The sequence below is a fragment of the Cebus imitator genome, unplaced genomic scaffold, assembly GCF_001604975.1.
Source record: "Cebus imitator isolate Cc_AM_T3 unplaced genomic scaffold, Cebus_imitator-1.0 Scaffold3, whole genome shotgun sequence".
NCBI lineage: Eukaryota > Metazoa > Chordata > Mammalia > Primates > Cebidae > Cebus > Cebus imitator.
In genome coordinates this window covers 7,436,846-7,450,570 of record NW_016107318.1, presented here as the reverse complement: position 1 = coordinate 7,450,570, position 13,725 = coordinate 7,436,846, and the positions used below count along the sequence as shown (strand labels likewise).

Below are 13,725 nucleotides of genomic sequence, written 5' to 3'. Positions count from 1 at the left end.
GGCGGCCCCAGGGACCCACTGGAAGATGTAAGCAAGACAGCAAAGTGATCAGATTTTCACCTTAAAAAAATTAGTTTAACCACAGTGTGAAAGAAGGGAGAGACTAGTTAGGGTCAGGGAGGTAGACAGGAACCTGCTGAGAAAGCTCGGGAGAGGTCAGGGCCTCGGTTAATTAGGGCAGGGAATGCGGAGATGTACTGAGTAGAAATTTTTCTTAGGAAAGAGCATCAGCCAATATTAAAGCATGTTTTGGGTGTGCACTCTGAGAAAGGAGAAGGATTTTGAAAAGATCCTTTATGTCTATATGGTTACAAATAAAAGGAGCACTTCTTTTTCTTAAAAACAACGACAAAAAAAGAGAGTCTGGCCTTTTAATGTAGATAGCTTTCTTTCCCTTGTGTGTGGTCTTAGGAAAGAGTTAAAATATTTCACATCATATGAGAGCATAATTGCTCTGCAAATCCAAGCACATAATTGTATAAAGTAAATTTGGAGACTTTCAAAAAATATTGATCTCACCTGAAGACAGTGCTTAATAAGTGCAATTTGGAGACAAGGACACAGAAACACCAATTTGTGTCAACAGTGCTTAAGTGCTCCAATGAAAAACACACTCAAGGTCCTTGAGAAATTTGGATGATCGTAATAAATGTTTTTTCAAAGGAAGGTTTAAAATATTTACTTATGTATTTACTTACTTAGAGACACAGTCTTGCTCTGTCACCCAGGCTGGAGTACAGTGGTGCCATCGTGGCTCTTGGCAGCCTTGAACACCTGAGCTCAAGTGATCCTTCCACTTCAGCCTCCCAAAGTGCTGTGATTACAGGCATGAGCCACCACACCCATCCTAAAATTTTTAAACGACTAGCTGTAGTTATAAATTGAGAAATTAAATATAGTGAAAAAGAGGCCGTGGTTTCCCTCACTGTCAAAGTAACTCAAATGAATACATTTCCCCATTGAGAATCAGACAACGGCATGTACTCATATTCATTTATTTAACAAATGTTTACTGTTTGTATGTATGCACTAAGATAAAAATATTAAAAATAATATAAATCCCTCAGCTTCCAGGAAAGATAGTCCCATTTATTAAAGTGTATGTATTTAAAGTGTATATATATATATATATATATATATATATATATGTAGCACATATAGGTATACAATATATACATATGCCTGTGTATATATGTGTGTGTGCACATGTATGTGAGTGTGTATATACAACTGTTTTAACCCACTAAGTATGAGGAAGTATTCTAGAAATAAACAACTAAAAATTTCTTATTAGACATATTTTATCTGTGACATCTGAATAGTGAGAACAGATTATTTAAGGTCATTTTTTTGTATATAAAAACATACAACTTGCAGCTTTAAAGCAAACCTTATGCCTTTCATCATTTATATCATACCACCTAATGATATAATACCACTCATTCAGTCAAGTATGTGAAAATATAACTTACAGAAACTTAAAGAAGAAAAATAGAAATAAAGAAGAGACTTGAATTAACAACCAAAAACTATAAATATTACATATATATTTACTTCTGTGGGTACTATGTACAAAGATATTCATTTTTTAAAATCGTTTCACTCAATACATTACATGGTTCCACAGGAATAACTATTATAGTGTTCCTTTAAAAAACAAAATATGTGTTGAATATATTAAAAAGAGGTACAAAAGAATAAAAATTCAAACACAGAGTTAATTAATGTTGCCAGCTAATGTAATTAAAACCATCACCTGGGAAAACATATCCCATAATAACTAAGCAGGGAAGTTGAATTATTTTTACCTCTAAAACTATTTGATCAAAAAATAAAAATTATGTTTATTATAAAGTCTATTTTTTAATTATCTGCTTAAAATCTACAACATGCACTTCAGAGGCTAATTTAAATGCCATCTGGTGGCATTTATTCATATTTTGGAATTTTATGTCAATCTGAATGAATTTTAAGGATTGAAAAAATAAAATGATATAAATTTCTTATAAGAACCAGCTTTGACTACATAATATATATTTCTTCATAGGAATGATTACATCTTGATCTACAAAATAATGAGCTTCTGTGAGGGTCATGTGAATAAGCAATATTGCCAAATGTACAAGTGTCCTATAAGCAAACCTACAAGGGATAATTGTCTATGACTCATCTTCCTACAAGTTTGGACATGCTTTACGTGCCACCAAGTGGATGAAAAGATGGGATAAACTAGTTTATCTTGTGATGTTAAAAAATGAAAGAAAACTATTTTAAGTGTATTTAAGTTTTTCAATGTAGAAAATCATTGGAAAGATGGTTTAAAATTAAACTTTAATTCATATAGCCATACAAATTTCAATATTGGTTTTACAGAAATATTTACTCAGTTTTGAATAAGACCACACAGATACATCTCCTTAAGAATTACAGATACAGTATGTTATAAGATACGTAAACTGTTGAATGAATGAATGACATCAGCTTAATGACTGAGTTGGTCTAGATTATAACATTTCATTCAAATGCAAGATTACCCCGAAGCCCCATCATCTCTCACCGGATTATTGCAGTGGCCTCTAAGTGGTCTTCCATTGTCTGTTTCCTATACAGCAGCCACAGTGGTCTTGTCAAAACCCAGCTCAGGTTGTGTATTTCCTGAATACCCTCCTATGACTACCAGTGATGAGTAGTGAGTGGTTTGAGTGGACTGCCACTGACTGGGTCTCAGCATCTACCGAAGCATCTTAGACTGCCACCTTGTATAGCAAATGCTAGAAAGCCCAGATTTCTTTTAAATTTTTTTAAATTGTTATATATTTAGGAGGCATGGGGGCATATTTCTTACACTTGCTATTCCTTCTGCCTGGAAAGCTCTGTATCCAGTTATCTATCCACAGGCCTGACTTCCTCATTTCCTTTAGGTCTCTGTTCAAACATCAGCTTTTTGGGGATGCTTTCCTGACGATGCTGTATAAAAATAGCAACTGCTCCTGATACTGTCTTGTCCCCTTGTTCTCTTTCATGTTTCTGCGTAGCTCCTCTTGTCACTGGACAGTGTACTTGCCTGTCTATCTGCTTATTGTCAGTCCTTCTCCATTGAAATGCAAATTCCATGAAAACAGAGACTTTGTCACTGAAGTATATAACCTGCCTACAGAACAATGCCTGGTTCAGAGTAAGGGTTTAACAAATATTGTTAAATGAGTAATGTTTACTTATAATATTTATGGAAGATTTAGTCAGATAAAACAGCAAAAAGTTTTTACAACTTGTCAACCACTTACTATGAGGCAAGTGCTATTTTCTATCTTACATGAGACAAAAGATCGCAGACCTATTCCTGAATAAATAAACAGAACAGTGGGAGTCAGATACGTCAACAGAAAATTGTAATCCACTCATCATTCAACCTTTATTTATTGAACATTAAATAGAAGAAAGTTAGAGTTTTCAAAGCTTTTCTACGTGCCAGGCATCAGGCAAAAACACAATAAGTTTTGTTTAATATATCTTTCATAACAATCAAATAAGTAACTATTATTGCTGATTTACAACCAAAAAACCTGAGACTTTCCAAGGATATCCTGCTAGAGTCCAAGGTTGCCACACTACTGAAAAATAGAGACTATACCCTAGTTCTGTCTCACCCTATATCATTACGGTACTGAAAGAAACAGAGAAAAAGCACCTGATCATTAGTGAGGTCAGAAAAGCCTTCTTAGTAGAAGCAACACCTACGGTAGACCTTCAAAAATAATATACTGAAGTTAGGCAAAGAAGGGAGAGCAAGTAAGGCATCCTGGCCTGAACAAATAACATGTGTGAATTATTGTGCTATTGGAATTTCCATAAAGAGAGAAACACAGGTCTTAGTACCTTTGTTTTTAATAATAAATTAGATCAAAATTTGACTGTCTGAACTTGTTACTAAAATATAATACAAATGTAAATATACATACAGGACCCCACTATAAACAATGACAGAATGAGCTAATATGTGATATAACCCAATTATGCAATGCAAATAATCAGCATGAAGGAATTACATATAAACACAAGATTGAGGAAGATCTAGCATTCCAGATTTTAACAAAAGAGATATGATTGCCTATAAACAACTTTTCCCATTTGTAGTATATAATTAAATAACTTATGTGGCAATTAAATTACATGCCAATTAAATAGAATTGCAAGCGATAATATAACAAGTTAAAACAAGTGGAAGTTATTACTGAAGCACATCAATTGCTTTTTTCTACTGAGTTGAATTGACGTTTAAAAAATTAATACTGACCTATGTTATGCACTTTCAGTATTTAGAATGTGAGTTTAAGAATTAGGCTGTTAAAAGTTTTAAAGATAAAAAATTGAATAAGGTTAAGAGAAGTAGATTCTTGTTTCACCCAAACAATAAAGAAAAATAATTTTTAATAGATGATTGGTTTTACTTATTTTTAATTCCATTTTTTTTCTCTGGACCATCAAAAATAAGTTTTACTTTGAACCCAGATGGCAGGTGCCCAGAGCTAAACTTTGATTGCACATAAAGGCAGTTTTTTCATACTTGATCCAAATGTCAAATGTCAAATCTCTACTTTACAGTTAATGTACAACCATGTATCTATACCTCTGTGTGTTCTTCTGTGATACAATTTAATTTTTAAATTAAATATGTATACATACATATGTATGTATATATGTACATACACATACACAAACATTTATTACTTTTTTAACTTTTAAGTTCAGGGGTATATGTGCAAATTTGTTACATAGGTAAACTTATGTCTTGCAGATTTGTTGTACAGATTATTTCATTACCCAGGCATTATGCCTCTTATCCATTAGTTATTTTTCTTGATCCTCTCCCTCCTCTCGCCCTCCAACCTCTGACAGGCCCCAGTGAGTGTTGTTCCCCTCTATGTGTCCATGTGTTCTTATCATTTAAATCCCACTTATAAGAAGAACATGTGGTATTTTGTTTTGTTATCTTATGTTAGTTTGCTAAGGATAATGGCCTCCAGCTCCATCCATGTCCCTGTAAAGGACATGATTTCATTCTTTTTATGGATGCACAGTATTCTATGGTGTATATGCACCACATTTTCTTTATCCAGTCTATCATTGATGAGCATTTAGGTTGATTCCACATTTTGCTATTGTCAATAGTGTTGCAGTAAGTATATGTATGCATGTGTCTATAAGAGAATGATTTCTATTCCTTTGGGTATATACCCAGTAATGGGATTGCTGGCTCAAATGATATTTCTATCTTCAGGTCTTTGAGGAATCACCACACTGACTTCCACAATGGTTGAACTAATCGACAATCCTACCAACACTGTATAAGCATTCTTTTCTCTCTACAACCTCATCAGCATCTGTTATCTTCTGACTTTTTAATAATAGTCCTTCTGACTGGTGTGAGATGGTATCTCATTGTGGTTTTGCTTTGCATTTCTCTAATGATAAGTGACATTATAGTCCTGAGAGAGAAAACTGCACAGGTAGGAAAACCTGACCTGTTATAACCTTTCACTCATCAAACATCTGAATGCCTTCGGTGTGCCAGGTCTTATTCCTCACCTCAAGTTGCTTAAGTTCTAGAGCAAAAAGGTTAAAATTAAGATGAAAATATTCATTCCTCCTGATTAGTAACTGCACGAGCTTCACACAGTCCACATTTTCTTTTGTTGTGTGGTTTGTAGCAATTCCCTTACCATCGTGACTGGAGTGACACCATGAACTAGAGGCAGGAGAGTGCTGGGTTTGAAGGGCAAATGGGAGGGGGAGGCAGAGCAACACATGCTCCATATGATTGGCTACATCTACCATCTATGAAGTGGTAAAAAAAAAAAAAAAAAAGCTGGAAGTTGGAGGCAGATTACAAGTTTCTTCCAGGGGTAGGCTTCAATGAGTGGATTTTGTAGAAGGATGGTAATTCAAGATAATTGAGTGCATGTTAGTGACCAACATAAGCTTGATGGGATGTGAGGGCTGCTTAGGGCCATTGAACTGAGACTGGCAATGAGATAGCAAATAAAGAGAGGGACTGAATGAAGTCAAAGAGCAGGTAAAATTGAAATGAGGGAAAATGATTGATCTGGTCTGAATGTTTGTGTGCCCCCAAAATTTACAAGTACAAGCACCTAGCGCCAAGGTGATGATACTAGGATGTGGGGTCTTTGGGAGGTGATATGTCATGAGTGCCCAGAGAACTAGCTCTTCCCTTACACCATGTGAGGACACAATGAGAAGGTACCATCCATGAACCCGAAAGCATGTCCTCACCAGACACCGAATCTGCCAGACCCTTTTGTATTTCCCAGCCTCTAGAACAGTTAGGAATAAATTAGAAGCTGCCCAGTCTAAGGTACTTTTTTATAACAGCGCAAATGGATTTTAATACCCACAACATGCATTTCAGAGGCTAATATAAATGCCATCTGGAAGCTCTGGAAGCTCTGCTCTAGAACCTGATTTCCTCCCCCTCTAATGAGTTTAGAAAGGTGTGCAACCTAATTTCTAGTCCTCACCACCTGGGGGTTAACAGGTAGGGCAAATGAGGCCATAGAAATAGAAGTAATGCAAACTGTATTATTTCAGTGACCCCAGTGCCTGGTTTAGGGCATATAGCTCCCTGAAAAATATTCTCCAAGTATTTCTGGGGGTCCAGGGCTCTCTAGATCGAGTTTACTTTTCCTGGTCTTGCAGCTGCTAAGTCTTACTCCTCTGCTTCTCCAATAACCTAAGTGCTGCTACTTTTCCATCATGCACTCAGTCTGGAAGGGGTTCTTGGCAGAGGGATAAATTAAGAATAACTGCCAGGCTTCACTAACTAGGTACACAGTGTTTTTATACACTGAGATAGGAAATACAGGAAGTAGAACAGGTTTGTTATTGGGGAGAATTTGATTTGGAACATGTCAATTTTGAGAAGTTTATAAAACGTCTGAGTAATAAGCAGTTGTCAGTCTAATATATGGACCTTAGGGCATAGAACAGGCTAGAGACAAAGGCTTGAGGGTCACCAATACCAAGTGATACTGAGGCCTGGTTTACATGCCAGCCAGAGGGAATGTAGAAAGGGAAAACAAAATCAGAAAGTAAAGCACAGCAACATTTAAAAAGTGAGTGGAAGAAGCGATGCTTGCAAATAAAGCTGAGAAGGCCCAGGGGTACCAGGAGAATGATATTCTGGAATTCAGGATGGGAAACACATTGAGAGGTTTATATTTTTAGGAAGAAGATGAAGATATAAGATTCAGGGGCTGACTGATTATACAAAGTTCATGGAAAGGCCAGAGCAATGAGATTCAGAGAAATTGTGTTTAGTAAGAAGGGGGGCATCACTCCCAATGAAGCAGGAGACTGGAACAAAAGGATGCAAATAAATTTGTAAATGTGAATAGGATTATTTCCTTCATNAAAAAAAAAAAAGAAATCCAGATAAATTGCCTACCATCGGGTAGAACAAAACTCTGGAAAGTAGTGTTCCTCATTTGGTTAGCTAGTAGGCTGACAATAAAGCAGCAAAGAATTCCAGCAATTGAAGAGTTTTCATTTATGTGGAAACGCAGTTTGATAGACATAAAAGGGAACATAATCTGAGACGCACTTAGAAGCTATAGTGATAGGCCTATAAACAAGACTAAGTGAAACCAGCTAATAAACCCAAAAGCTACTCTAGGATGAAAGGAACTGCAAGACATGTAAAAACTCAAATTACATGGATAAACTGTGAAACAGAATTACAGTGTTAATTCCTAAGCATAATATTTCACCAAATAATACATGGGTACAATTTTGTTAAAATGCATTTGTCACACATACTAAAAGAGCTTTGATTAGAGGTGATGCTTACAATTGGATTTCAAATGTGATGCTACAATCAAAATAAACATCCAAAACCAATCAATAAGCCCAAGTTCATTTCAAGTTTTTTATTAACCATGAGTTAAGTCTGATCCTTCATTTCTAGAAATGCAAACACAAAGTTTTCCTCCAAAAATAGATAGTTCCCATCACCTGAAGAATGCTTTATCTTTTGAAAAGAAAATTGATTTTTTTCAAAGGACAATTTATTATTTTAAAAATAAAAACTAAATCATTATGATCCACTTGGTTTAAATTCAATACAAACACACTATAATTTTTTTTACTGAGCATGTTATAAGAATAAATTTTCTGCACAAGTAAGAGCTACAGTTGACCACTGAACAACATGGTTAGAACTGTATGCCTCCACTTATATGCAGATTTTGTCTTGTTCAACCAAAGGCAGGTGTATTTGCAGGATGTGAAACCCATATATATGGTGAGTTGGCTTTTAATGTATGCCGGTTCTACAGGGATGACTGCGGGACTTGTGTATGTGAGGATTTTGGTATACTCAGAGGGTTCTGGATTCAATCCCTCATGTATACCAAGGGACAACTGTTAATCTGAATGTGCAGGCAGACAATTACAGAAGATTCAAGATTATATATATTATATTTATATATATATATATTTAGAAACCTGGAGTTTATTTTTATTTTTAACATTAAGATTTAGATTCTGTTAATATTTATTATTTAATAAATTATTCTTCCTAAATAGAATTTAGCTACTGATTTGTCAGAAACAACTTTTTATTAAAAATGATAAATTTGAAAATGTTTGAAAAGTAAGTGTTGGGGAAATATTTATAATCCCAGCACTAAGACAAATCATTTTGGTAACTATCTACTAGGTATATCTTGAAATGCACACACAAAAAGGATTATATGTTAGTAGAATTATACTACAGCCATATCTGCTTTTTAAACTTATTAATAATACTGTTAATAGTATGCCTTAAACATTTTCCCATGTGTAGAACTATGGATCTACTTTGTCATTATAATAGTTACATTGTATTGCAATGTATGGATGTATTGATTGGCACGTTTATCATTCAATTGATGGAAATTTAAGTCGTTTCCAATATTTCACTATAATAAGCAATGCTGCAACGAAAACAATTTTGGCACATCTTTCTATATATGTCTATCTTTTTAGGATAAATTTCTGTAGTAGAATTAATGGATCAAAGGAAATCCACATTTTAAAATTTAAAGACATTTCTTATCTACTCTCCAGAACAAAAACAATTTTATACTCCTACCAATTGTGCATGAGTGTCATTTTCTCTGCTACTAGTGAGGTTGAACAACTCCTTCCATAAGTTAACTGGTTATATGTATTTAGTCTTGTATCCATTCATGTCCATTTCTCCCCTTCCTACTGAAATCTCTCCCTTCTGTACAGAACACGAGGTTAGCTCTCTGAAAGCCAGGGCAATTAAATAAATGTAAGTGTTTGACAGGCCCTTTAGTTATTCAGGGTTATACTTAATTTAACCCAAAAATAGCTTCTTCAGTAAAGCTAAACAATGGGTGTTTTGGACAAGGTGCATCTGTCATAGAGGCAGTGATTGAGTTGTGGCTTTTTCCTGCCTACTCTGTAGATATTTGGTTCAATGAATCAAATGATTGACACTGATGTTAGAAATTCCCAATGGATTTTGGCACAAGGTTTCCTCTTCACTTTCTTCTACTACTGGAGTTTTGTAGGCATTTTTACATGAAGTTGGAAATGAATAAATCAGTGACTGCTATCTGTGGTTATATGTAGCACATTTAATGAACATAATGGTTTTGGGATGAGTATTAGACTCACTTTTAATGACATACACAGACTGTCCCCATGTATGACTTAGAAGTGGACACAGACCAAAGTGAACTTATGTCTCTTTCTATAACATTTCCTAAGCCCTTTCCTTGGATGTAGGGAATTCTCACAGTATGAACCCCATGGATTAGTAAAATTGTCAATTTTTAAATGACATTTGAAAGCACTATACTAAAAAAATGACAGTATTAGAAAGAAATGATTGAGCATTGAGCTGAGGTGTTTTTCTGTTTGTGAGATATGGTTGAGGAGGCTGAAAGAGGTAGGTGAAAGTGACCTGACAGGTTTTGTTGTTCCTAGGAACTGTGCAGAAAAAGAAAACTCTTTACACTATGAATTGGGGAAGCCCCTTGGCACACATATAATTTCTTGACTCAATAAGCTAAGTTAAGGACAGTATAAAATGCTAGTTTTTTTTTTTTTTCCTTTCAGAAGCATTCTATTTTTCACTTCTATGGTTAGAGCTACTGTGGATGGAGACAGCTAATAAATGCATCAAATGTATTAAATGTATGATTGTGAATCCCAAGCTACACTAAGTGCCCCTCCTCTGTGTCTGTCACCCTTGTGATGGTTAGTTTTGTGTCAACATAGTCATCATGTCCTACTTATGTGTTTATAAAAAAATATCAGTTGATTTTAAGGAGATGTCCCTCAATAATGCAGGTAGGCCTCATTCAATCAGCTGAAAGCTTTAAGAACAAAAAAACTAGGTTTCCCAGAAAATAATTCTTCAAGACTGGAACAATAGAAACTACTTGCATTTCCAGCCTGCTGGCCTGCCCTACAGATTTTAACTTGCCAATCCCCATACTTGCATGAGCAAATTCTTTTAAACGCATCTCTTAATACACATATATCTTATTGTTTGTCTGGAGAACCCTGTCTGACACTCTCTTATACTCTAAAATGTTTTACTTGGGTCTCATCCTTACCCAACTATGAGTTTAAGGTTAGGGACTCTGTCTTACATATCTCTGTATTCTCAAAATCCAGCAGGGTGCTTTCTCAGACTCCAGGTACTCAATAAATACTTGTTGAACTAATGGATGAACAGAATAATCTGTTAGAGAAGCCAGAGGTACAGTGAGCAAGGAAAGCCAAACGCCTGGGAATTTAAATTTATGGTTTTATATCAACGGCCTACAAAAAAGTCAGCTGAATTTGAATTTCCTAGTCATGTGACCTCTGGTATGTTGATTCTCACTTTTTTGGGCTCAGGGTGCTGACCAATTTGGTCTCGAACACATTATGTGACTCTAGGTCACAGAAGTCAAAGCAACCAGGAACAGAAATCCAAAAGATTGAGTGAAACAATGCTTGTTTATTACACAGGTTATTCTCCATTTTTCATCAAGAACAGGCACTACTAGGTAGCAACCCTAAGGTCACAGGCACCACCCAAGTAGTGAATGAAGTTGGCTCAAAGTTGGGACAAGACTAGAACTACACAGATTTATGCAGAGAACACACTCAGTGCTACATATTCATAAATATGGTATTAATAAACACAGTTTGGCTAGTTTTGCCTTCAAGATTAACTGAACTGTATCAATGTATTGTGAAGTGTTAAGTCATCTGTATGCTTTAACTCTTTCTATAGATGAGGCAAAGGTACAAACAGATTAAACTGACTTTTGCAGAATAATTAGTCTTTTACCTTGTGGCATGGAAAGGAATCCTCCATTTTAGGATGCACATAAAATGCTAGCCTATATTGGTGACATTGCTTTAACACTTTTTTTTTTTTTAGTGTTATCTTACAGGACAGTTAACCTATAAAAGAAATAGTGGATAAAGCTGGAAAATGCTAATAGCAAAAACACTTCAGCCACGGCACATACAGCCAGAAGCCAACAATATCCTTCAACTATAAAAATTAGCTGTTTTCTGTTTATTATTGAGGCAGAATTCCATGTTCAAGCCAGAAATTGTCATTCAACAGGACAAATCAGGTCAAAACAATCAACCACATAATGTAACAAGACAAAAGGATGTGCTCATGTGAAGAAAAACAAAAACAACAAGCAGCCAAACTTACTTTCCTGAGCATAGTATTGACGGCAAGACTGCTAAGAAGTCATCACTGTATTTAATTTAGATAAAGGCTTCCAGCATAGAACACTTTTAAGAAGTGACTGTAAGGAGCTATGCAGAAGTGATAAGAGGCAAATACTATAAAAACTAGAAAAGCAAGTTTTAATTTTCCACAGATTTTATTACACATTATGTTATGAGACAAATGCCGATTAATTTATCAAATTTGTGAGCTTATTAATTTCAACAAAAATATTTGACCCTCACCACACAAACAGATAACTCTAAATCGACTTTGAAAATCTAATCAATTGAGAAGTATTACCTATTTGGAGACTATATATTATATCAAAGATAAAGCTCCTGTTCTCACAGAACACATGGAGTCATTGGCAGCCAACCAACAATGAAGTGAATATTCTAATACTTGGGAAAATACTGAGAAAACTAATAAATTGTCCTGGATATTATTTATTCTTGCCTTTATAAAAGATTTACAGATCCAAGTAAGATTAGTTTAGAATAGAGGATTTTTAGTCCAAAAAATGTTCAAAGTCCAATATAGTCCTGGCTAATCGGAGACTACGGAACCTTTAGAAAAGTAAGTAGGATTGAAAACCCTTGGAAACTGAGCAGTCTTATTGTGAACTAGCATGTTTTATGTTTTAATCAAAGGTATGGAATTAATCAAGCATCAGTTAAGAATTACTGGAATGCACCCTCATGCCAAATGACTACTAACATGCTATTTCCTACTATGATGGCTTTTTGATTTGAGACAGATGGCATAAAAAATATTGCTAGCTATACAATGAATTTTACTCTTCTGCTTCTGCTCTCCAAATAAAAATCTTATTTTTTCACATAAGAAACTCACTGAATTGAATGTTAATTAAAGAAAAGATAGGGTAAGTCCAACTGGGGGAAAGACAATACCTCTAATTACGTAGGAAATCCATGAAATAATTAATCATCATAAGAGAAGAATCATTTTTCCAGTAGCCCCACTGCCATGAATGATATTTTCATGAGCCTGAGCCACCTTCTCCAGTGGATATTGAGAACCTATTACGGGTTTCAACCAACCAATTTCCATTCCAGCTTGAAGGGCTGCTGCATATTGCTGAAATTCCTCCTAAGAAAAAGAAAAACAAATAATTTTTGTCGTGGACCATATGATTTAATTTTTAGAAGCATTAAAAAACATCAGGATCTAAGAGTTATACCATAAAGAGTCTCTTACAAATGTGTGACTTTTGTCAACTTGTCCAGAACTATAGAAAAAGTAGTTATCTACAGGGTAACCACGAGTCCCATCTGCCTGGGACAGTGTTAGTGTACAAAATACCTATTGTCCTGAAATGATTATTAGTATCACATTTCTCTCTCAAAAGGTATGCTTACTTGGATAATAAATTATATTGTCATCCTAGCTGTCCTTCTGGTAACTAATCCTTATCCACTACCTCTAGTCATATAACTAAGTTTAACATCTACTTAAACTTTCAGTTTGACTGAACAGGCAAACTGTACCAGTGTGTAAGTTAGCAAAATCAGAAGTACTTCTTTTCCTACCTTGGTTGTGGCAAAGAGAGTAACTCCAATTATACTTGACTCCTTTGTCATGATGTCCCGTGGGTTTATTTCAATAGTACCTCTGTTGCCAACAACCTAATATGAAAAGCAGCAAGTCTACAGTTAAGATTACTGCAAAATAGTGTTAAATTGTGGTAAAACATTAAAGTGGTAAAAAAAAAAAAAAAAACCTGAATATATCTAGAACTTTGTCAAAGATAACCTCCTGAATATGTCTGTATGATTTTGGCTTGTTTTATCCCACCTTCTCTGTAAAGACACAAAAACAAATCTAAAGAAATATATGTCAGCATTTAAGATTGCTTACCTTTTATTTATAGGTTTTTCATCTTTTTCATAAGGCTTTACAAACCACTTGCCAATACGTACAAAATTCCT

The 13,725-nt window shown here is 35.0% G+C and overlaps 1 protein-coding gene across 1 annotated transcript in view; it reads right to left on the bottom strand.

The window, feature by feature from the left end:
• Positions 1-11,907: 11,907 nt before the first annotated feature.
• CRYZ (crystallin zeta) overlaps positions 11,908-13,725 on the bottom strand; it is a 27,183-nt gene continuing 25,365 nt past the window's right edge. The window contains exons 8-9 of the mRNA XM_017531629.2: positions 13,327-13,422; positions 11,908-12,886 (exon numbers count right to left, since the gene is read on the bottom strand). Coding sequence (XP_017387118.1) covers positions 12,725-12,886; positions 13,327-13,422 — 258 coding nt within the window. The 3' untranslated portion in view covers positions 11,908-12,724. The remainder of the gene's footprint in view (positions 12,887-13,326; positions 13,423-13,725) is intronic.